A 25,094-nucleotide genomic window follows, 5' to 3' on the forward strand; every position below is an offset into this window, starting at 1 on the left:
CTTATTTATTTTTTCAAATTGAATGATTTGATATTTTACAATTACAAAGACAGGCAAGATCTCTCATCTCATCTCATTCTCTGAATCGCTTTATCCTCACTAGGGTCGCGGGCATATTAACTTCCTTATGATATTGACCCTAATAATGTGCTTTTGATATATACAGTATCTCAGAAATACCACGTGCGATGATTTTTCTTAAGATTTTCCCTTCAAAGTAACACATTTGTACTCCCTATTAAAGACATGAATATAGAGGTGAAAATTGTGAATCCGAGGGCGGCTCATACATGAGAAATTGTAATAATCAACCATTTTTAAGGCAATTTTAAGGGTGTGGCTTTTACGCGGGGCCGACTTACGTGCGAGACAATACGGTATATTTATTAAGTATTACAGCTATAAGCATGTCACAAGACTAATCTATTAATTTCTAAATATAATGTACCATATTTTCACACCTATAAAACGCACCGTCTGATAGGGCGCAGTCTCAGTTGCGGGTATATTTTCTGTTTTTTATCAATACAGTGGTACCTCGACACACTAGTGCCCCGACATACGAGCAATTTGAGATACAAGTAAAATTTCGGGCAAATATTTATCTTGAGATACGAGACACATTTTGATATACGAGCATACAGCGGACGCGAGATGCTGCTAATAAGAACATCATGGGCACTCCCCCCGCAACTCCCTTGTGTAATGTCTCTCTGGTTGCAACTCCCTCGTGTAATGTCTCTACAAGCACTGAGCGGAGCGTTTGCATTTTTTCAGTGTTTTTTTTTTCCCGTCGCTAATACAACAGGAGGACTACTTCCCGGGCAAGTTGGCAAGTGGTCGTGCGTTATCCTATTGTGAGGACATTTGTGTGCATCATTTTTGGAATATTTTGAAGGGAATACAAAAGAAAACAACCCTCAATAGGTGCATCTGAAAGTCAGGGTGGAGGCGGGGCCAATGGAGCCAACCCGGGAGAAGAAAGGTACAGACGCTCCCCTTACGAACGCAATTGGTTCCAAGCGATTGTTCATAAGTTGAATTTGTTTGTAAGTTGATTCAGTGCTATATTTTGTATTATAATTTATGTTTAAGGCCGATATAAGTATATTGAAGGTTTATACAAGTGCATTTGTATGTTTAAGGCTTGTATAAGTAACACGCATTGGTTTGTACTGAAAAAAAACATTTAATAAAATGGAGAGAATATGTACAGTACTGTAGAGAGAGAGATTTATGTATTAGAAACTGGCCAAAAGAAGCGACCTAATGACGATTGCACAGTTTTCTTCTTTTTTTCATCATAAATGATGAGGTAGCACTGTATGGCATCATTCAATTGATTTGCAAACTTTGTGCAACGTTCAATATTTGGGTCCTGCTACTCGATCTTTCTGTTTATAAATGGTACTGAATGTGCAACGCTCACCACTCTCACGCGCATCAAGCTTCGTTATTATTGCCACTCGTTTCAAATGAAATGGCTTGCCTCTTCCTTGCAACTCCCTCAATAGAAGCCTTTAGCTTTTTACCAACCATATTCAATATTGGATGCATGAGATATTTAATGATACAAATGAAAAAGGTTCTTTGCACACTGGAGATACATTCACGCACTTCCGCATTGCAACGAAGAAGAAGGTAGATGCTGGGTGAGCTGAGCTCTCACAGCGCCAGGCGTCGGTATTAGCGGCGGAAAGAAGTACTACTCCGAAAAAGGGGCGAAATACAAAATTGGACTTGCGAACATTTTTGGACTTAAACGCAATTTGCAGACATGTTCGTATGTACCGTTGTTCGTAAATTGAATGTTCGTAAGTAGGGGAGCGTCTGTATAAACATTTAAAACAATTAGAATTAAGTTTAGTGCAAGGTTAGATCAAACCTATTTTTTAGTGTGTCTGCCTCGTAATCCAAGTTCATTTAAATATATTTATGTTATGTTACGGGCGCGTTGCAGTGCAACAAGTCCCCCCCCTCCCCGGCCCCTCCTCACTCTGTCCGTCTCTCCCCTCCGCGAAATCCGTCTAATTTTAGTAATATCAAACACATTTTAGTACTATTAAACCACCAGTTATTTGTTACTTTGTTAATAGATGGTGAATTACAACAAACAAAAATGTTTTTCCAATCCTCTTTTTTTACAGAGGGTTGGAACAAATTAATTTGTTTTTAGTTCATTTCTATGGGAATCGTTCATTTGAGTTACGAGTAAATCGACATATGAGCTCAGTCCTGGAACGAATTAAGCTCGTATCTCGAGGTACCACTGTACGGAGTGCGCCTCGTCGGAAAATGCGCTACCATGACACTAGGCTAGCTTATGTTATGCATGCCGCTAGAGTATGTGTGTGTATGTATGTATATATATATATATATATATATATATATATATATATATATATATATATATATAAATGTAAATACTTTAAATACTGTACTCACAGTGAAAATAGTTCCTCTTCGCTTGATATAAATCCCAAAAACAGGTTAATGGGAGTTTTTGTCCAAGTCCTTTGTCTTCTTGCGGAGGGGAAGATTACTAACTAAGTTGGCGGCGTTCACGTGGGCAGAGCATGCTCTGGCTCTGCGGCTCCTGTCACGTCTTTGGCGATGTCGTGGCGAGGAAACGCGGAGTTGGACAATTGCAGGAAAGCAGGCAAGGACGAGGGAAGTAGTGTTCAAATGAAACTTTAATAACTTAAACTGGAGGCAAAGAAAGTAACAAAAGACTTGGCGTCCAATAACAATCAAACCTGATGGGGGAAAACACGGGGGGACGAGGAACGAGGAAACTTGGAACGAGGATAGGAGCAGGGTGTCCGCGGAGGCTAAAAAAGTCCAAAAATAGACATTTTCAATTTTAGGCCTAAAAAAGTCTAAAATACCAAGATATTTTCCGCTGTGAGTCTAAAATCTCATTTGGGTCATTTAAGACCTAGTGCAGAAGTGCAAAATATCGATGTAGAATACATTTAAAAAATATTTTTCTTGCGTCTATTTATCACGCCGTTCCGTTTTTTTGGTGGCTCATTGTCTTTGTAGTTCTGTTAAAGGAAATCACTGTTAGCGCACAGTACACGCGCGCACACACTATCACTCCTGGGCTCTCTCTTTTTCTGCCCATCTCAATATCTAAAATATGTCTAAATGTCGTTCTTTTCAACGTTCAGCATTTTAAGTAGAGGCATTATTTTGAAGAAGAAAAAAACTGAAAATGTTGCGTGTTGTAGTCTGTTTGTTTCAATGACAATAAATGTCAGTTGAAAGCAATCTCGGTCTGTTTTTTTCTTATTTTTAATACTTCGTGAAGGTCTAAGATTTAACCCACAATGGTAAAAAAGGTCTAAAATAGTCTAAAATTGCACTTGTTCCAACCTGCAGACACCCTGTAGGAGGAAACATGGCAGGGTAAATCCGACAATCCGACAATGACAAAATAATCAGTGGGGTTTAAATAGACAAAACTAATTATCATTGACGCGCAGAGAAACGGCAAGTCAGGAGGGACAAACAAGAATGGGAAATGAACATAAGCACACATGGGGGAAACAATGATATAACCTGACCAACCCAAACCTAACATTACCCCCCTCTAAGGGATGGATTCCAGATGTCCCAAAAGCTAGAGACCATAACCGTAACAATAAAGAATATCCAGGTGGGGAGGGCGTGATGGGGCTTCGAAAACCAGTCTGGCGGTCGTCCCAACTGGCCTGTAAGGAAGCGTGGGACGGGCTGGTCCGGTGGGCCCTGGAACGTGGCATCGGAACGGGGGTAGCCGGCACGGAGGCCCTGGAACGTCGCATCGGAACGGGGGCCCTGGAACGTCGCATCGGAAAGGGGGCTCTGGAACGTCGCATCGGAACCGGGGCCCTGGGAAGTCGCATCGGAACGGGTGTGACTGGTGGACTATCCGCCACGGGGGCCCTGGAATGTGGCATCGGAACGGGGTTGACTGGTGGACTAGCCGGCACGGGAACGCTGGAACGTGTCATCGGAACGGGGGTGACTGGATGACTAATCGGCATGGGGACGCTGGAACGTGGCTTGCGGAACGTGAGCTGGATGGCTGGCGTCAGTGAGAGCGTTGGCGCGAGCGTCGTCGGCTTCCCGCTGGATCCATGGTTGGTCAGATCGTTCTGTCACGTCTTTGCCAAAGTCATGGCGAGGAAACGTGGAGTTGGACCCAATTGCAGGAAACCAGGCAGGGAGGAGGGATGTAGTGCTCAAACGAAACATTAATAACTTAAACTGGAGGCAAAGAAAATAACAAAAGACTTGTCGTCTAATAACAAAATCAAACCTGACGGGGGAAACAGGGTAGCGAGGAACGAGGAAACTTGGAACATGAAACGAGGATAAGAGGAAACATGGCAGGGTAAATCACATGATCCGACAATTACAAGATAATCAGTGGGGTTTAAATAGACAAACCAGCTGCGCGAGAGGAATGGCAAGTCAGGAGCGACTAACAAGAATGGGAAACGAACATAAGATCACACAGGGGAAACAATGATATAACAAGACCAACCCAAACCTAACATGTTTCGTAGTTAAATAGCAATTATATTACAGCGCCTTCAATGTTTTATCCAAATTATTTATTTTATAACAAGTATTCCTTAGTTTAGTATCCACACATCGTTTTAGTATACATTTTTATAAACATATTTATTTTTTTAAAAAGTCAGCGAGAGAAACCACACGTCGTTTTACTATACATTTTTATAAACACATTTATATTAAAAAAGTAAGTGAGAGAGAAGCCCGACCCGACCCAAAGTAATGATTGACATTTTAGGTCGGCCTCGGGTTTAAGATCTTACCTCTAAGCTAAACACTAACTATAGCGCTGCTCTAGTCATATTTTTTCCCACGCCCTTGCCATTGGAACACTCGCACTGCAATTTCATGAATCAGCCTTCACGAATTTTGTGGTTGTGAAGTCGAACAGATGTACAGTTGTGGTCAAAAGTTTACATACACTTGTGAAGAACATAATGTCATGGCTCTCTTGAGTTTCCAGTTATTTCTACAACTTTGGTTTTTCTCTGATAGAGTGATTGGAACACATACTTCTTTGTCACAAAAACATTCATGAAGTTGGGTTCTTTTGTGACTTTATTATGGATTAACAGAAAAAGTGATCAAATCTGCTGGGTCAAAACTATACATACAGCAACACGAATTAGCAATTTTGGTGACTTAGAAAGTTGTGTCAGTGAAAGGAGCTTCATAGCACAGCCTCTTAACTTCTTGTGAGTGATTATGAGTGACTACACCTGGTGACTTCTCTGAGGCCATTTAAATAGGGCTCATTGGATGCAAACGCCCACAAACGCTACAATGGGAAAGTCAAAGGAGCTCAGCATGGATCTGAAAAAGCGAATCCTTGACTTGAACAATTCAGGAAAGTCACTTGGAGCCATTTAAAAGCAGCTGCAGGTCCCAAGAGCAACAGTGCAAACAATTGTTTGTAAGTATAAAGTGCATGGCACTGTTTTGTCACTGCCACGATCAGGAAGAAAACGCAAGCTATTACCTGCTGCTGAGAGAAAATTGGTCAGGAGGGTAAAGATTCTACCGAGAATCACCAAAAAGCAGATCTGCCAAGAATTAGAAGCTGCTGGAACACAGGTGTCAGTGTCAGTCAAGGGTGTTTTGCATCTCCATGGACTGAGAGGCTGCCGTGCAAGAAGGAAGCCCTTGCTCCAAAAGCGGCACCTTAAGGCTCGACTGAAGTTTGCTGCTGATCACATGGACAAAGATAAGACCTTCTGGAGGAAAGTTCTGTGGTCAGATGAAACAAAAATCGAGCTGTTTGGCCACAATGCCCAGCAATATGTTTGGATGAGAAAAGGTGAGGCCTTTAACCCCAAGTACACCATGCCTACCGTCAAGCACGGTGGTGGTAGTATTATGCTGTGGGGCTGTTTCGCTGCCAATGGAACTGGTGCTTTACAGAGAGTAAATGGGATAATGAAGGAGGATTACCTTCAAATTCTTCAAGAAAACCTAAAGTCATTAGCCTGAAGATTGGGTCTTGGGTGCGGTTTGGTGTTCCAATAGGACAATGACCCAAAACACACATCAAAAGTGGTAATGGAATGGCTAAATCAGGCTAGAATTAAGGTTTTCGAATGGCCTTCCCAAAGTCCTGACTTAAACCCCATTGAGAACTTGTGGACAATGCTGAAGAAACAAGTCCATGTCAGAAAGCCATCAAATGTAACTGAACTGCACCAATTCTGTCAAGAGGAGTGGTCAAAGATTCAACCAGAAGCTTGCCAGAAGCTTGTGGATGGCTACCAAAAGCGCCTAATTGAAGTGAAAATGGCCAAGGGACATGTTACCAAATATTAGCGCTGCTATATGTATATTTTTGACCCAGCAGATTTGATCACTTTTCTGTTCACCCATAATAGTCATAAAAGAACCAAACTTCATGATTGTTTTTTGTGACAAAGAAGTATCTGTTCCAATCACTCAATCAGAGAAAAATCAGAGTTGTAGAAATAACTGGAAACTCAAGAGAGCCATGACATTATGTTCTTCACAAGTGTATGTAAACTTTTGACCACAACTGTAACTCTGATAGGTCGTTAGTCGCTGACTGTCTTTCTATGAACTGTTATATTACACATTAACTTATTACATTGTCATATTAGGTCAATCAATAAACCAAAATTATAGAATTCTGAGTGGAAATATATACAGAAAAAAAGAATCTTCCACTTATTTGTTTTAAACAATTCCTGGGTTTTTAACATTTTAAAGCTGATTGTATTTTTTTTTCTTATGCGAGAAGAGTTTTGGAAACAATCTTTCTTCATAGGTTGATCAATAGGCTTTTTCTTTTTGTATGAGACATCTATGACAATTGACCAACCAGCGGTCAAGTTATTCTTTATTTCTACAAAATGGATAAGCAACAAGACTTTTGTTAGGATGATGGATCGATAGGTGAATACTTTGTTCTTAAAATTAGAGAATTGAAGTATTTTTTAATTACTCCTTTTCTGTCGTTTACCTTTCCAGGGTTCTAGGATTGTGTAACAACTTTGCATATGTGGTTATGCTCAGTGCAGCTCAAGACATTCTTAAAAAACAACAGTTCGACAACAATACCATCTTGGTAAGTGAGCTTTTTAATACTTCATCGGCCCTACAGTTGACAAGTCATTAGCGCCTCACAGTTCTGAAATCGAAATTTCAATCCCCTTTGCGTTCTGACCTTCCTCTGTGAAGTTTGCATGATAAGCATTCATTCATTCATTTTCTGAACCGCTTTATCCTCACTAGGGTCGCGGGGGGTGCTATAGCCTATCCCAGCTGACTTCGGGCCAGAGGTGGGGGACACCCTGAATCGGTGGCCAGCCAATTGCAGGCCATGAGACGGACTACCATTCGCACTCACATTCATACTTAGGCCCAATGTAGAGCGTCCCATCAGCCTACAATGCATGGTTTTGGAATGTGGGAGAAAACCGGAGTACCTGGAGAAAACCTACACAGTTCTGGGGAGAACATGCAAATTCTACACAGGTAGATTCAAACCCAGGACCCCAGAGGAGTTGTGAGGCCGACACCCTAACCACTTATCTGCCCCATGATAAGCAGTGCTTAAAATAAACTACCGTATTTTCCGCACTATAAGGCGCACCTAAAAGCCTTCAACTTTGGTCAAAAGCTGAATATGCGCCTTATAATCTGGTACGTTTTATATATGGATCAATATTGATCCACAACCGGTCTCACAACTACGTTTGAAACAGCCAGCGACTTCATTTCCCCCGTGCGTGGTGCATTCTGGGATACAGGGGAGTCATCACAGCCTTTGTTGACTGGTGTAGGCAAAACCACCTCTACATCAACACCAGTAAGACAAAGGAAATGGTCATCGATTTTCGGAGGAATCCTCAACAGACCACTCAGGTGAACATCCAGGGTACAGACATTGAAATCGTGGAGAATTTTAAGTACCTGGGTGTTCACCTCAACAACAAACTAGACTGGTCCACAAACACAGATGCCCTGTACAAAAGGGGCCAGAGCCGCCTCTACCTACTGAGGAGTCTACGGTCCTTTGGAGTGTGCAGGACACTGCTGAGGACTTTCTACGACACTGTGGTGGCCTCTGCAGTGTTTTATGCAGTGCTTTGTTGGGGATGCGGGAGCACGGAGAGGGACAGGAACAGGCTGAATAAGCTGGTCAGGAGGGCCAGCTCTGTTCTGGGCTGTCCTTTGGACTCTGTGGAGGAAGTGGGAGAGCGGAGGATGCTGAGCAGGATGATGTCCATCATGGACAGCACCTCCCACCCCCTGCATGAGTCTGTGGAGTCGCTCCGAAGCTCCTTTAGCAATAGACTGCGGCACCCTCATTGCAGGAAGGAGCGCTTCCGCAGATCCTTCCTCCCATCAGCTGTCAGGCTCTTTAACAAAAAAATGGCTGTGTGTTAAGACCTACCGTATGCATGCATGTACATTTATGTGTATGTATGTATGTATATATGTCCTAAGCAACACGCTTATTTAATTATATATTTATTCATGTATTTATTTCTTGACCTACTTATTACCTATCTATTACCTATCTATTTATTTCTAAAATGCCTTTCCTATCCCTGCATCCTCACCCTCTTGCCACTGGAACAACGAAATTTCCCGAATACGGGATGAATAAAGTTATCCAATCCAATCCAATCCAATATAGTTCTTTTGTCAATCCACCCGCTATGACAGTGAGCACACTAATTCAGTGTTTGCCGTCATTCCGGGTGGATTGACAAAAGAACTCCAGCCGCTAGATTGGCGTCAATAGAGCATTCATTCTAGACTGCGAACTATATATTATATATGGATCAATATTGATCCGCAACAGGTCTCGCAACTACTGCAAGCAGCCGCTGAGTCAATTATCCCCCTTGGAAGACAGCATTCACCACTATCTGCCAGTGGATCGTAAATGCCTGGGCTGATATATCAGTTTCAACAGTGGTTCAAGCTCTCAGGAAGGCAGGAATTGTCACTCAGCTGCCAGAAAACCAAAGCGACACAGACTCGAATAATGATGAATTTGATGAGACGGAGCCTGAGTGATGGGTGCCGCATTCACCCAGCTGTTCAAATCGGACACTGAAGACGAAGAATTTGAGGGATTCATAGATGAGGAATGAACTGAAAAAGGGAGCTTTACGTGTTTCTTTTGTGTTTACAGTTGAACAAGGTTGGTCATATTGTGAATATGGGCGTCAACAGCTGAATGTTATAGTGCCTGATTGTGTACGTGAGAGCACGCACGGTTCACCTGAGTGAACAACATTGAGTTATTAATGTTATTGTTATTGCTTTGCACGATTATGATTGTTACGATTGTGATTGCACTAATGTTTAATGTACCGTAACAGCTTCAGAATGTTTTTTTACGTGTTTACTGAATGGAGGAAAAGTTCCCCTCCACTATGTGATATAAATGTTGCACTTACATGTTATACCTTGCTGTTGTTAAAAGATAAACCGTGTCAGGAAAACACTAATACTTTACCTCGGAGAAAATAATAAAATAGTTGTTTATTAATTTTGGGAGTGAATGGAGTTGGCAGAAAGCTGATTTGTGATCTATTAATAAAGTTTGACTGACCTATCTGACTGTTTTGTTGACATTCCCTTTAGCGCACCACCATCTCGTGAATGCATAACATAACCCCAGCCTCTATTGTAGACCTGTGTAATGCGGTGCTGTGCGCCTTATATATGGAAAAAAATTAAATAAGTAATTCATTGAGGGTGCGCCTTATAGTGTGGAAAATACGGTAAATAATGAATGGATGAAGGCGGCCCGGTACACAAGTGGTTAGCGCGTTGGCCTCACAGCTCTGGGGTCCTGGGTTCAAATCCAGGTCACGTCCACCTGTGTGGAGTTTGCATGTTCTCCTGCGTGGGTTTCCTCCGGGTACTCCGGGTCCTCCCACATTCCAAAAACATGCATGGTTGGTTATTTGAACACTCTAAATTGCCCCTAGGTATGGGCGTGAGTGCGTATGGTTGTCCGTCTCCTTGTGCCCTGCGATCGGCTGGCCACCGATTCAGGGTGTCCCCCGCCTATGGCCCGGAGTCAGCTGGGATGGGCTCCAGCACCCCTCCACCCCCGACCCTAATGAGGATAAAGCGTTTCAGAAAATAAGATGAGAGATGAAGCTGGTCACTTTTACTGGCAATGCCATTTTGCATTCTGAGGTGAGGCTAGATTAGCAACTGCGCATCGAATGGTGAAGCCAAAATTCCCCTGAACAATTCAGTCACACCTTTTACTGTTCAGTGTTTTGCAGCTTATTTACTTGCAAAGTAAATATAAAAAAATAATCTTTTAATGTTAATATACACCACTCATCCTGAAAACAAAATGTCCTGCCTGTTTCCATAACTGTCTCTGCACACAAGAATTTCAACTCATTATCATAATTGGTTTTCTTTGGCAGCCATCTTATCTAGGTATTGTACATGCAACCAAACATATTTTGTGTATATAAACTGACTATCAAATCCAATTTATCATATTTTAACTTAGATCAACTGTCATGATAAAATAAGATTAATCATTTTAGCAGTTTTCTCATTTCACGTTTTACACTTCTGACATTTTCAGTGTTCGTATTTACTCGCATATAAGCCGCTTTTTTGACAACAAATGATGACTGAATACAGGAACTGCAAGTTGACCACGCCATGGCACGATGACGTCACGACAAAATGGCGCCGTGACGTCATGACGCAATGGCGTCCTGACATCATGATGCAAGCGAATGCGGCTGATATGTATTTCAAAATAGAGAAAAGATAAACAGATAAAACGCTAAACAACATTTATTTTGACGTCTATGAATGAAATTCAAGAAAAACAACGGACCTATCTTGCATAAAACATGAAAAAACTCGTCACTGCTTGTTCGGGGCATATCCATCTTACCTAGATCCCGGGGCAGCCATCTTATCTAGGGCGCTGCCATCTAAACCTAGTTAAATGTGCTTTGACTGGCCAGACGCGAGTAGCCTTAATTTTGAAATAAAACAAAATTCCACTTTGACTTGTTTTCATTTTATTTCTTGTTAGAAAGTGACAACTATTGGAATAATATGAACCATCAAAAGAATTGAGATATTTTGACATTAGAAGCAATATGACTGCCACAACATCTTAAACCTCTGGTAAGAAAATTGTAATTTCTGTAATTAGAAAGCATCAGGTCCTCATCAAGATAGACTTATTTATTTTTTCAAATTGAATGATTTGATATTGTGCATTTACAAAGACAGGCATTTTAACTTATGATATTGACTCTAATAATATGCTTTTGATTCATACAGTATCTCAGAAATACCAGTTGTGATTATTTTTCTTAAGATCTTCCCTTCAAAGTAACACATTTGTACTCCCTATTAAAACCATGAATATGGAGGTGAAAATTGGGAATCAGGGTGTGGCTTATACATGAGAAATTCTCAAATTCAAAAATGTCAAGACACTTTTTGGGGTGCGGCTTATATGCATGGGCGGCTTATATGCGAGTAAATACGGTAGTTAATTCCTTACTCAACCCTGGTGGAGAGTTTTGACCGTGTTGAGGTTCCCTATGCCAACACGGTGAACTCTAACACAATAAAATGGATTTGTCAGTCAAAATTAAAGACATCACATTTGAACTAGGCGATATGACAAAATTGTTATCACGATAAAAAAAAATCAGTCGATATCGATAATTAACACAATCAGTCGATATCGATAATTAACACGATAAATATCACACCCTTTTTTCTTTCAAATTTGAAACTTCAAACTTATGTGAATAAGTAAATAAATTACTATCCTCATTATTCAGTTATGAAAGTAACTATGGTACCATAGTTTATACGAAAATAGAATATAAAATATGATGATTTTAAAAATTATTTTTGTTGGTCTGTCGTCCAATAAAGATAAGACAACTCCCTCCTTAAACAAGTAAAGAATAAAACCTGCAGAAATTTTGACTGGCGTCTTAATTTTTATAAATTTGGCTTTAAACCAAAAGTTGCTGTGAAATATGAACTAAATAACTTAACCTATTTTTACCCAAGGTACCCACTTTAATCTATGTATTGAATTTTATTTAAAGTTTTTATTATTATTGTTAACAAAAATTATCTGACGATAATTATCGTTTTATCGTCCAGGTCTACTTCATACTACAGAATGAATTCACTTTCCTTTTCAATGGCATTAAATTTTACCTTAGCTGAAAACTAATTTGAAATGTTATGTCATTTTGGGAGCCGCCTCGTGGTGTAGAGATTTACTTGCCTGACCTTGGTGCGGGCAGATGCGGGCTCGATTCCCGCTAGTGGGGGTATGATTGTAAGTGCGTATTATGGTTGTTTGTCTTGCTGTGTGCCCCACGACTGAGTGGCGACCAGTCTAGGGTGTAGCCTGCCTTTTGCCCAAAGTCAGCTGGGTTAAGCTTGATCAACATCTGCAACCCTTTCGAGGATGCGCGTTCGGAAGACAAATGAATGAATGAAAGCCATTTTGGTTGGAAAATGGCCGAGTTTGCATCAGCAAAATAGTTTACATAGATTCATTATTCTTTTTCAAATTCAAGATATATAAATTCCTTGCAGCACTGATTGGCCAAGCAATGTCACGTGATCATCTGCAGCCAGTGATTGTAAAGCGGGGAATGTTATTGTGAATAGACAATGAGTCGATGTGTCTTGACCTCCGCGGCAGAGGCTCCACCGAACCCCTGAGACCGACACACCGAACCCATGTTTAGAACCACTGGTCTAGATACTGTAATGCTTTATTGATTTGTAATGCTATCCTCAAGCAGAACAACAAACAATGGGCAACGTCATAGGAAAGTGGGAAGCACCTACCCTCCTCGTGCTGCGGTTGCGGGTTCCTGACTGACAGTCTTTACCCAGTGATTGTATTGTGTGGGGAGGGGAGGACAGTGTATGCGTTACCTTAGGAGAGTAACACCAGTAAAGCAGTGGAACAACAATAGAGAACTTTTTAACATTTTTCTTTGCAGAACCCCATTACCTTGGCAGTGGAATTTAATGGCGTGAATAATAGCAATGGCACTTACTATGACTGCAATTCTCTCTCAACAGCGGTAGGTGCTAATTTTCTATTCAACTACAAAAAAGCTTGATGAAAAATTTCACAATTGTTTTTATATTTATTATGATTAGTCAATTTTGTTATCTCTTAAATTTATGCAACTTGCAGTAAGTCTGAGGCTCTGCTCGTTATATTTTATTAGGATGTCATGCAATTACTTTGAAAGAGTGCTGGTGGATACAATTTTTCATTTTTTTTAAATAGTGCTGGGCAAATTGGGAAACAAACCATAAAAATAAAATACAGTGTTCCCTCGATTATCGCGACTTCACTTATCGCAAATTCACTTCTTCGCAATTTTTTTCTGCTATAATAAAATGGCGGTGAAAAATGGCAGAGGTCGGGACAGCGCTTCATCTCTCAGCGCCGAAGAAGGTATCTACAATAGAGGGAGAATGGTCATTCCAAACATCATTTATACATTGCCGAGATTGCGTCTTGCCATTTTCTCTTTTGTTGTGAGTGACTTTTGCACATTTGTTTTGAGTCGCCATTGAAAATGCCTCCTAAATATTGACTTTCCTTGATATGCTAAATGAGTAGCACGCAATTGCGGCATAAATGACTCTATACTGTGGCATTCTTTTGTACATAGTTCAGCTTGTAGCAACGATTTGAATGGAAATGGGCTCCGCTGTCAAGTTAAAATTGAGACACAGGAAATGAACACACCTCTGCTGATGCAAGCGTGTTGTGTCATGATGCTAAAGACATAAAACTTCCGGTCTCATTTTTAGAAATTTAAATAAGAGGAGGATATGCGTGAAAGAGCTGCAAGTGTTGCAAATAAATAAAAATACATTCTCGTGGGATTAATAGGTCCGAGGTGTAGCAGCTGGATGAAATGAACCAGCATTATGATGGATTTACTCCGTAGATACGGCCGTGAAGCTACAAAATTGTTCACTGGCTTCATTGTAAGCCAACGACGTAGGCCGACGATCCCACGGTGCATGCTGGCAATGAGAGAGGTCCGCCCCGTGACCCGGACCCGGTCGGAACATGGAGCAACAAGTTTTTTTGAAAGCGGATGCCTTCTTGGACATATTGCAGGCTGTTCTCAAATGAGGACAGCGGTTTAAGGAGATTTTCAATAAGGCTGTGCACAGGTATTTACGGGGCATTTAAAAAAAAGAAAAGAAAAAAACGCCAGGAAGAATTCACTTGGATCTTTTAGTGGGTCGGCTCGGTGTTGTCCTACTTCGAATAATCGCTTATTTTGGCTTTGTTATTGTGCTATTGCGTTCATGCTCCATATTAGCCTCTATTGCTAACATGCTAAAAACGCATTTTCTTCATCCTCTTCTTCTCCTGTGTTGGTCTGGAACTAGCGTTCATCTCGCAACAGCGCCCCCGTTCTCTGTTGTGGTTGGGCAGTTTAAAATTATCGAAGTTTTATCAAAAGTTTTTAATATTATCGTTGACAAAAATTGTTTCACGATAATTATCATTATCGTTTTATCGCCCAGCTCTACTTCAGGGAGTTCTTTGCTATGAGGTGCCTTGTTGAACTTGCTGTGACCAGTTTAAGAGTGACAATGTCGAATTTAATAATCTGCTTACTCATCACAGCTGACACCCATTTAGACTAACTACTCGCATCACACAGGGAGGTGTAATGCCTAATTGGTTCAAATTATGGGCTAATTTTCACATTTTTACTTTTGGTCATTGCATTTTACACATTCATTGCTGTGTTTTGAGTGATTTTAAAAATTGTATCAGTGTCATTTCTTTAGTGTTGTCCCATAAAAAATATAATTAAAGAATTGCAGAAAAGAGAGGGGTGTGCTCACTTTTGTGAGATACTCTAAATTATTAACTCTGTAAAATGTCAAGTTAATCATTGTTCTTTTTTTCCCCTCCAGGCTGTACTATTAGCTGACATACTTCCAACCCTCATCATTAAGCTGTCTGCGCCCCTCTTTATCCAGAAAGTGCCTTATGGGTAATGAAATAATGCTACACTAGTAATGGTTGAATCCATATTGAGTAAAAGTACATTCTGTTTTGGGACACAAACACAGATTTAAATCTGTCTACTACTTGATTGATTTACATTAAGATATCTAGGATATGATTTTAATCTTTTAATATCTTTAGGCTCACTGCATATACATTGCCTTGTGAAAGTATCTCTTGAACTTTTCAACCTTTTGCAAATATCAGGCTAGATATAAAGATATAAAGTTAAAGCTTTTTTTTGCCAGGAATCAACAACAAGCGGGACATAAACTTGAAGTGGAATGGAATTTATTGGATATTTTAAACTTTGTAACAAATAAAAATCTGAAAAATTACAATAATTACAGCTGCAAGTCGCGTGGGATATGTCTCCATCGGTTTTGCACAGTGAAACTCAAATTCTTACCCATTCTTCTTTGGAAAACAGCTCAATCTCATTGAAGTTGGATGAAGAGCGTTTGTGAACAGCAGTCTTCAGCTCTGCCCACAGATTCTCGATTGGATTCAGGTCTGGACTTTGACTTGGCCATTCTAACACCTGGATATGTTTATTTGTGAACCATTATATTGTAGATTTATGTGTTGGATCATTGTCCTGTTGGAAGATAAATCTTCTTCCCAGTCTCAGGTCTTTTGTAGACTCCAAAAGGTTTTCTCCCTGTATGGTCCTGTATTTAGCTCCATTCATCTTCCTATCTATTTTAACCATCTTCCCTGTCCCTGTTAAAGAACACCAGACCCAAACCATGAGTTTGCCACCACCATGTTTAACAGTGGGAATGGTACATTCAGGGCTATGAGCTGTTTTGCTTTTATACCAAACATAACATTTTGCATTGTGGCCCAAAAGTTTGATTTCGGTTTCATCTGAGATTAGCACCTGCTTCCACATGTTTCTTGTATCTCCCAGATGGCTTGTGGCAAACTTTAAATGAGACCATTTATGGATATCTTTGAGAAATGACTTTCTTCTTGCCACTCTTCCATAACGGCCAGATTTTTGAAGTGTATGACTGATTGATGTCTTACGGACAGACTTCCACCTCCGCTGGAGATCTCTGCAGTTCATCCAGAGTGATCACGGGCCTCTTGGTTGCATCTCTGATCAGTCTTCTCCTTGTTCGAGGTGAAAGTTAGAGTGACGCCCAGGTCTTGGTAGATTTGAAGTGGTCTGATACTCCTTCCATTTCTATTCATTATGCAGTGGTTAAAGGTGGGAAATCTTTTTGTATCCAAATCTGGCTTTAAACTTCTCAACAACAATATCTCGGACCCGCCTGGTGTGTTCCTTGGTCTTCATGATGCTCTTGGCATTTTAAGCAGAACCCTGAGACTATCACAGAGGAGGTGCATTTATACGGAGACATGATTACACAACAGTATCTCGGAACTGCCTGGTGTGTTCCTTGGTCTTCATGATGCTCTCTGCATTTTTAACAGAACCATGAGACTATCACAGAGGAGGTGCATTCATACGAAGACATGATTACACAACAGTATCTTGGAACCGCCTGGTGTGTTCCTTGGTCTTCATAATGCTCTCTGCATTTTAAACAGAACTCTGAGACTATCACAGGCGAGGTGCATTTATATGGAGAAATAATTACACACAGGTCGATTCTATTTACCATCATCAGTCAACATTCGCTCATTCAGAGATCCTCAGTGAACTTCTGGAGAGTCTGCTGCAGTGAAATTAAAGGGGTCATATAATATTGCACGCCCTACTTTTCAGTTTTTTATTTGTTAAAAAAAGTTTAATATATCCAATAAATTTTGTTCCATTTCACGATTTTGTCCTATTTGTTGATTCTTGACAAAAATATATACCGTATTTACTCTCCTATAAGCCACCCGCGTATATAAGCGCGTATACCCTGAAAGTTGCCTTGACATTATTTAATTTTACAATCTCGCGCGTATAAGCCGCCCTCCTGATTCCCAATTTGCACTTCCATATTCATGGTTTTAATAGGGAGTACAAATGTGTTACCTTGAAGCGAAACTCTTAAGAAAAATCATCACAAGTGGCATTTCTGAGATACTGTATGAATCAAAAGCACATTATTAGGGTCAATATTGTTGGGTCTGTAAAACAGCTTCAGGAGCAGGTTAAGAAAGAGGGAGACCAATTTAAAGGAAATAAGTTTAGTACCAGACTGCAGGATGGGGATACCTCGAACAGCTTTGAACGCACAGCCTATTCGCCGCAACTCTCCGAACGAACAGTTTGTGCGTCTATTTATATGTGAAAAACATGATACTGTACAGAGAAGATAACAGAAAGAGGGTGTGGGCTGATACGCCCAGACATCTGCAGAGCAGATGTCTCAACATGACTCAACATTTTTATTACTCACACCAAACTGATGCAATTGGATTGGATTGGATAACTTTATTCATCCCGTATTCAGGAAATTTGTGTGCTTCTTTATACTGTAGGTTGAGCACCCAGGCTCCTGGCACCACCGTTGGTCCGTTTCCTGTTGAGAAGCACAGTCTCCTTCTGCTAACCCAAATTCAATGCGTTTCTTTAAAGATTTCCTTTTTATGTCGTTAGCCAAATTAGCCCCATCATCCAGTTCCAATCGTGTAGTGAATAATGGCAATTTGTATGGTCTAACAAATAGGATTTTCATATATTGTTGTCCGGTTGACCTCGTTATGTAGGCGCAGTGATTTCATAACGAAATATGGAACCTTTTGCCAATCCCGTCAATTATTTTGTTAACACAATTTGGGTGCCATTATCGTTATAAATCAATGGTTCTTTGGAATTCCATATCGTGCACTGTCTTCGTTTTTTTCTTTTTTCTTCTTCTCAGTGCTCCCAAATTCCCCATTTCGCAGAGTAGATTATTTGTTCCTCCACTTCAAGTTTAACATTTGGAGTACTGCTGCTGCATTTTCAACAAAAATTTCCTCTTCTACAAATTCCATTCTGCAGTCTAGCAACAAACCTACCTCCTTTGACGCTTTCTGACCTATATTAATCACTTACTTAATAGTTTAAACAACAATTATATTCTAAATTTCCCGAAATTGATCTCAATACTTCGCAATTCACCCAATATCTCTGAACACACAGAGATCAGACAAGTCCCTGACTTTGTCTCTTAGCGGAGTCCCTGACTCTCTTCTTGTTCTACCTACGTCGGTCTAGACCTCGAACATTCATGTTCTACCTATGTCGGTCCAGACCACAAACATTCATGTTCTACCTACGTCGGTCCAGACCACGAACATTCACGTTCTACCTACGTCGGTCCAGACCTCGAACATTCATGTTCTACCTACGTCGGTCCAGACCACGAACATTCATGTTCTACCTACGTCGGTCTAGACCTCGAACATTTAATACGACTGCAGTAATAATACTCATTCAAATTATCACACTTCACGGAGACAGAAATCAAAGGGTGAACTCACGATCTTTCTCGTTCCGAACCTGCCCTAGTTCGGGGGACCCGTCACCAGATCACCGGAGCGGCGAGGGAACGTCCGTCAGGCTGACCCTTTCAATGTAGGATGCTGTCGACAGTCTTTATTTTGCCCTTCCGCGGTCCGTCGTCGCTCCGGCAATTGTTGGGTCCGGGGTTTCGGCACCGAAGTATGTTGGGTCTGTAAAACAGCTTCAGGAGCAGGTTAAGTAAGAGGTAGACCAATTTAAAGGAGATAAGTTTATTACCAGACTGCAGTATGGGGAGAGCTCGAACAGCTGTGAACGCACAGCCTATTTGTGAAATATGAATTATATTCTTATATTTAATCTTGCACACTTTTGCACTCTGATGTATTTTAAAGTTGCTAGAATAGAATTTTATTTACACCTATTGGTTAAAATGTGCACTACACCTTCTTTTGTACACCACCCCCTTCCTTTGTATCAACGCCTCCCTTTTTATGACGTGTCCTACCTCTATTAAAAACGCCGTTCAAGCTGCTTTTCGGCGGGAAATAGCTTTGATCAGCCTGGAGGGTAGTCACATCCTCCGGCTATACCTTTGTTGCCTACCTCTCTGCAGACGCGGCTAAAATATCATTCTTCCTGTCTCAGTGTGCTCCTTGTGTTCTAGTTTATTTAATTGTTGGTCAGTAGCCCCAACACTTTTCGCCGCAACTCTCTCCGAACGAACAGTTTGTGCGTCTATTTATATGTGAAAAACATGATACTGTACAGAGAAGATAACGGAAAGAGGGTGTGGGCTGACTCGACATTTTTATTACTCACACCAAACTGATGCAATACTACAAGCATTTGCAAAGAGTGAGTCAGCATATCTTACAAATATCATAAGGAAGTTAATATGACAAAATAAATAAGTCTCTCTTGACATAAATTACAATTTTCTTACCAGAAGTTTAAGATGTGGCGGCCAAATTGCTTCTAATGTCGAAATATCTCGATTTTTTTTCGATGGTTCATATTACTGCAATAGTTGTCACTTTCGAACAAGAAATAAAAAATAAAAAAATCAAAGCAGAATTTTGTTTTATTTCATAATCACAAATGTACAGTCGTTTCCTTTATATGTTCCGAAAGGGAGGGAGTTGTTTGCACGTAGACAAATTCAAAAAGGAAGTAATGTAAGCACAACCAGGAAATATGCTCACAGCGCTACACGTAGTGTAGTGTTCACCAAGTCTCTGGGTGCAATAATAGCATACACATTACGCAGGTATCAAGGTTTATATTTTGACGATCGACCGCAAGATCTTCGATCAGCCTTAACTATTGTGGTGTACTGACATGGTAAACTCTATGGTCATAGCACGTACCTACGGTAACATGGCGGCGCCCCGAGCGGGCAATAGCAGACACAAGTAAGTGTACTCACGTCTGTCCAGTCTGAGCACATTTAACTACAGTAAGATGGCCGTGCCCCGAACGAGCAGTGACGGGAACGTTTTATGCAAGTTACGTACGTTTTTTTTCTTGAATTTTATTCATATACTTCAAAATAAATTTTCTTTAGCAATTAATCTGGTTATCTTTTAATCTTTTATCTATCAATTTTGAAATAAATGAAAGTATCGGCCGAACTCGTGACGTCACGCGCCGACGCAAGGGTGCCATCTTGAAGTGACGTCATCGTGTCGCGGCGCCGTCAATTTGCAGTTTTTTTTTTGCATGTCATGTTTTTATGCGCATATAAGCAGTACCCTCGATTCAGTCATCATTTTCTTTGTCCAACAAAAGCGGCTTTCTTTGTCCGACAAAAGCGGCTTATATGCGAGTAAATACGGTAACTGTGTTTTGCACTTTATTGGTTTATTATACAAAGAAAGGACATGTTGTGCCTCAGTGAAATCCAATCTATTGAATTCATTAAAGTATACCCTGAGGTGTTCGTGGGACTTTAAGCTTTGTACTTTTTTTTGTAGTGGTAAATAATGAGGACTTGGATAGCGCAATTATGTGCACATTTTTCCATGCTCAAAGCGCTTTAGATTAGCACCCATTGACCTATACATTCACTCACCAATGGTGCTGCTGCCAGGCATTGCCAACCTCCGGGCGCAAATTAGTGTTAAAGTACTTTGCCTAAGGGCACACAACAGTGGGCAGTTGTAGACTGGTATCAAACTGCTAATCCAAACTAACGACTGCCCACAGTCCATTAATAGGCGTGTCCCCCAAGTTTGTCAGTGCTGTTTGATATTATATAGAACACACTGTAATCAGTAGTTGGGTATATTTACACACAGAAGTTGTCAGCAAAAACAATTGTTGTATTTGCACTTTGAGAGTTGTGTTTAAATCTAAATGATTTTCTTCCAGATTTCGAATCCTTTTCTGTGTCATCATGGCGACAGCAAGTTTCCTCATCGTTTCCTTCTCTACAGCTGTGTGGATAAGCATTATAGGTAATGGACTAAAAAACTGCACGAAGTGATCAGTTTACAATCTGTTCTTACAGATTCCAATGTGATGCAAGATCATACATAACCAGAATAATACATCTAACCTAGTGGTCCCCAACCTTTTTCCTACCATGGACCGGTAAAGCTCTTTGTATTTTGTCACAAACCAAGGAGTGTGGGTGTTATATCAATATTATTTATCTATTTTGTTTTTATTTATGTTTTATTAAAGTAAGCTCTTTGTTGTTGGCAGCAGCGTAACTTAAGCGTACCATTATCTTGCAAAATCACTAATATTCTATTTTAATGTTTTTGTGCATACGTAATTACATTTCTTATTGGTGAAAAGGCACCTTAACGTAAATACACTTATATTTATGAATATTATTTACTTGCAGCAGTGACAAAATCAATGAGTTTGGAGTCAAAATGGTACCGTAGTCTCTCCCATATAAGCCGCCCCCGCGTATAAACTGCACCCTAAAACTTGCCTTAAAATCGTTGAATTTTACATTTCTCGCGTATAAGACGCCTCCTGATTCACAATTTTCACCTGCATATTAATGGTTTTAATAGGGAGTACTTATGTGTTACTTTGAAGGGATTTTTTTTAAAATTTCATAATCACAAATGTACAGGGTGGCCTGGTCAGCGCGTTGGGCTCACAGCTCTGGGGTCCTGGGTTCAAATCCAGGTCACGTCCATCTGTGTGGAGTTTGCATGTTCTCTGCTCCCTACGTGGGTTTCCTCTGGGTACTCCGGTTTCCTCCCACATTCCAAAAACACACATGGTAGGCTGATTGCACACTCTAAATTGCCCCTAAGTATGGGTGTGAGTGTGCATGGTTGTCCGTCTCCTTGTACCCTGCGATTGGCTGGCCACCGATACAGGGTGTCCCCCGCCTCTGGCCCGAAGTCAGCTGGGATAGGCTCCAGCACTCCCCGGGATCCTAGTGAGCATAAAGCAGTTCAGAAAATGAGATGAGATGAGACAAATGTACAATCATGCAGCTAAACCTTCAAAATCTTTTTTTCCGTTTTCTGAAAGAGTGTTGCCTGCACGTGACAAATTTAAAAAAGAATTCACAGGTACATCCAGGAAGTGTGTCCATCGCGGTCTACTTTTCACCAAGTCTGTGGGTGCAATAATAGCATGAGATACACCTTACACAGGTATCAAGGCTGATATTTTAACAATCGACCTTCGATCAGCCTGAACAACTATTGGGATGTGCTGACATGGTAAACGCTACGAACACATCAATCAAGGCTACTCACGTGGATGGCTGTGCCCCGAGCGAGCAGTGACGGGAACGTGAGTTCACGTTTTATGCAAGATACGTTTTTTTCTTGAATTTCATTCATAGACATCAAAATAAATGTTGTTTTGCGTTTTATCTTTTTTTTCTTTTCTCTTTTTTGAAATAAATGACCGTATCGGCCGCATTGTCTTGCGTTATGCCGTTTCGTCTTTGTCACCTTGCAGTTTTGTGCATGTCAAGTCCAATTTATGCGCATATAAACCGTACCCTGGATTCAGTCATCATTTTCTTTGAGCGACAAATACGGCTTATATGCGAGAATATACGGTGGTAGTTCATATTTTCAAATTTTATGTTGTAATGATAATGATCAATATTCATTATTGAACAATTCTACAAATTGAAAACACAAAACAATGAACTAAAAAAGAGAAATAATACAATTCTATACATACATAAGAAAGCATTATATGTCAGGAATTTTAAGTATATATGTATATACAGTGCCTTGCCAAAGTATTCAGCCCCCTTAAACTTTTGAACCTTTTGGAACATTTCAAGGTTTAACCAAAAAGACATAAAATTAAAACGTTTTATCAAGAATCAACAAGTGGGAAACAATCACGATGTCGAACAAAAATTATAGGATATTTTACACTTTAAAAAAAAATAAAAAGCTGAAAAGTGGAGCGTGCAATCTTATTCGGGCCCCCTTGCATTGATATTCTGTAGCACCACCTTTTCCTGCAATTATAGCTGCAAGTCACTTGGTCTATGTCTCATGTTTGCACATCGAAATACTGAAATTCTTGCCCATTCATTCTTCTTTTCAAAACAGCTCGAGCTCAATCAGAAAGATGCACTACATCTTGCCATTTCCTGTTTTGTTGCGAGTGACTTTCGCATCGCGCACATCACCTATGGAGAAAGACTATTTTTTGAGTCGCCGTTGAAAATGGCTCCTAAATAATGACGTTCCTTTGATACGCTAAAGGCATTGTACGCCATTCCGGCATAAATGAATCTACACTGTGGTGTTCTACCATTAACCTGGTAGGAACTAGACCTGGGAGATATGACAAAAATGATCACAATAAAAAAATATTAATTATCAGTGGATAATCATCACGATAAAAATTGCATCTTTTTTCTTTCAAATTTGAAACTTCATACCTCTTTGAATAAGTAAATAAATAATTTCCTCCTTGTTCAATTATGAAAGTGTTACCTTACTTTATAAGAAAAGAGATTATCAAATATGAATATTTTACAAAGTATTTTTGTGATTCTGTTGTGCAATTAAGATAAGACAACTCCCTCCTTACAGTATGAGTAATGAATAAAATTTGCAGAAATTTTAACAGGCGTCTATATTTTTTAAAATTTGCCTTTAAACCAAAAGTGGCTGTGCAATATGAAATAAATAAAATAATCAACTGAAGACATCATCACCATTGGCAATCAGACTATTTTCCGCCTCACAAAAAGAAACTGTAAATTTACCTCACAAAAAAATAAAATAAAAGTTGGGTGAGCACCCATTTGAACCCAGGTGTGAAAATACGGTAGTTAAACGGGCTGTGACTGGCCAGACGTGAGTAGATTTGATTTTGAAATAAAACAAAATTCCACTTTGATTTTTTTTCATTTTATTTCTTGTTCGAAAGTGACAACTATTGGAGTAATATGAACCATCGAAAGAATTTAGATATTTTGACATTAAAAGCAATATGGCTGCCACAACATCTTTAACTTCTGGTAAGAAAATTGTAATTTCTGTAATTAGAAACATCAGGTTCTCATCAAGATACAACAATCCATCATCACATCCTGCCTGAAATCTGCCACCATTATCCCTGTCCCTAAAAAGCCAACCATTGACAGCCTGGATGATTATAGGCCTGTAGCAATTACGCCTGTGATCATGAAGTGCTTTGAAAAGTTGGTCGCCCGCCATATCAGGGATACCATCCCTCCCTCAGTTGACCCCTCACCAGTTTGCCTATAGAGCAAATAGGTCCACTGAGGACGCCATCGCCGTAGCTCTACACACAGCACTGAGCCACCTGGAGCACCATGGGAACTACGTGAGGATGCTTTTCGTTGACTATAGCTCAGCCTTCAACACTATAATACCGGACATTCTGGCTGACAAACTCTCCCACCTTGGACTATCCTCTTCCATCTGCTACTGGATTAAGAACTTCTTAACCAACCATCCACAAACTGTTAGACTTGGTCCCCACCTCTCTTCCTCCATTACACTGAGCACTGGCTCCCCTCAAGGCTGTGTACTGAGTCCTCCTCTGTACTCCCTGTACACAGACGACTATACACCAACCCACCAGTCTAACTCCATCATCAAATTTGACGATGACACCACTGTGGTCGGACTCATCTCAAGGGGATGAGTCTGCTTATAGAGATGAGGTCAACAAACTGTATTCGTGGTGTTTGGTGAACAATCTCACACTAAACACCACAAAAACTAAAGAAATAATCCTGGACTTTTGCAAACGCAGCACAGATCTGGCCCCACTCCTCATAAATGGAGTATGCGTAGACAGGGCCCAGTCTTTCAAATTCGTGGGGGTCCACGTCATGGACAAGCTCTCCTGGTCTACCAACACCACGGCAGTGGTGAAGAAGGCCCAGAAACGACTCCATTTCCTGAGGGTACTCAGGAGGAACAACTTGGACACTAAGCTTCTGGTAACCTTCTATAGAGCCACTGTAGAGAGCATCCTGGCATACTGCATTACAGTGTAGTACGCTGGAAGCACGGCAGCAGACAGAAAGGCCATGCAGAGAGTGATCAACACTGCCCAGAAGATCAT

At 40.5% G+C, this 25,094-nt stretch overlaps 1 protein-coding gene across 10 annotated transcripts in view; it reads left to right on the top strand.

Moving 5' to 3' along the window:
• Positions 1-25,094, top strand: part of cln3 (CLN3 lysosomal/endosomal transmembrane protein, battenin) — an 81,893-nt gene that overhangs the window by 16,600 nt on the left and 40,199 nt on the right. For 6 of the 10 annotated variants that reach the window (XR_013304901.1, XM_077619062.1, XM_077619068.1 and 3 more), the window contains exons 3-6: positions 7,042-7,138; positions 13,074-13,157; positions 15,034-15,113; positions 20,913-20,998. Coding sequence is in view for 8 of the 10 variants with exons in the window: in XM_077619062.1 (XP_077475188.1) it covers positions 7,042-7,138; positions 13,074-13,157; positions 15,034-15,113; positions 20,913-20,998 (347 nt within the window). In the remaining 2 variants the exon portion in view is untranslated. Of the gene's footprint in view, positions 1-7,041; positions 7,139-13,073; positions 13,158-15,033; positions 15,114-15,557; positions 15,639-20,912; positions 20,999-21,058; positions 21,135-25,094 lie in introns of those variants that run through there. The other 4 variants (XM_077619064.1, XM_077619063.1, XM_077619065.1 and 1 more) reach the window with 4 other exon arrangements.

Source organism: Stigmatopora argus, chromosome 14, assembly GCF_051989625.1.
Source record: "Stigmatopora argus isolate UIUO_Sarg chromosome 14, RoL_Sarg_1.0, whole genome shotgun sequence".
Taxonomy (NCBI): Eukaryota; Metazoa; Chordata; class Actinopteri; order Syngnathiformes; family Syngnathidae; genus Stigmatopora; species Stigmatopora argus.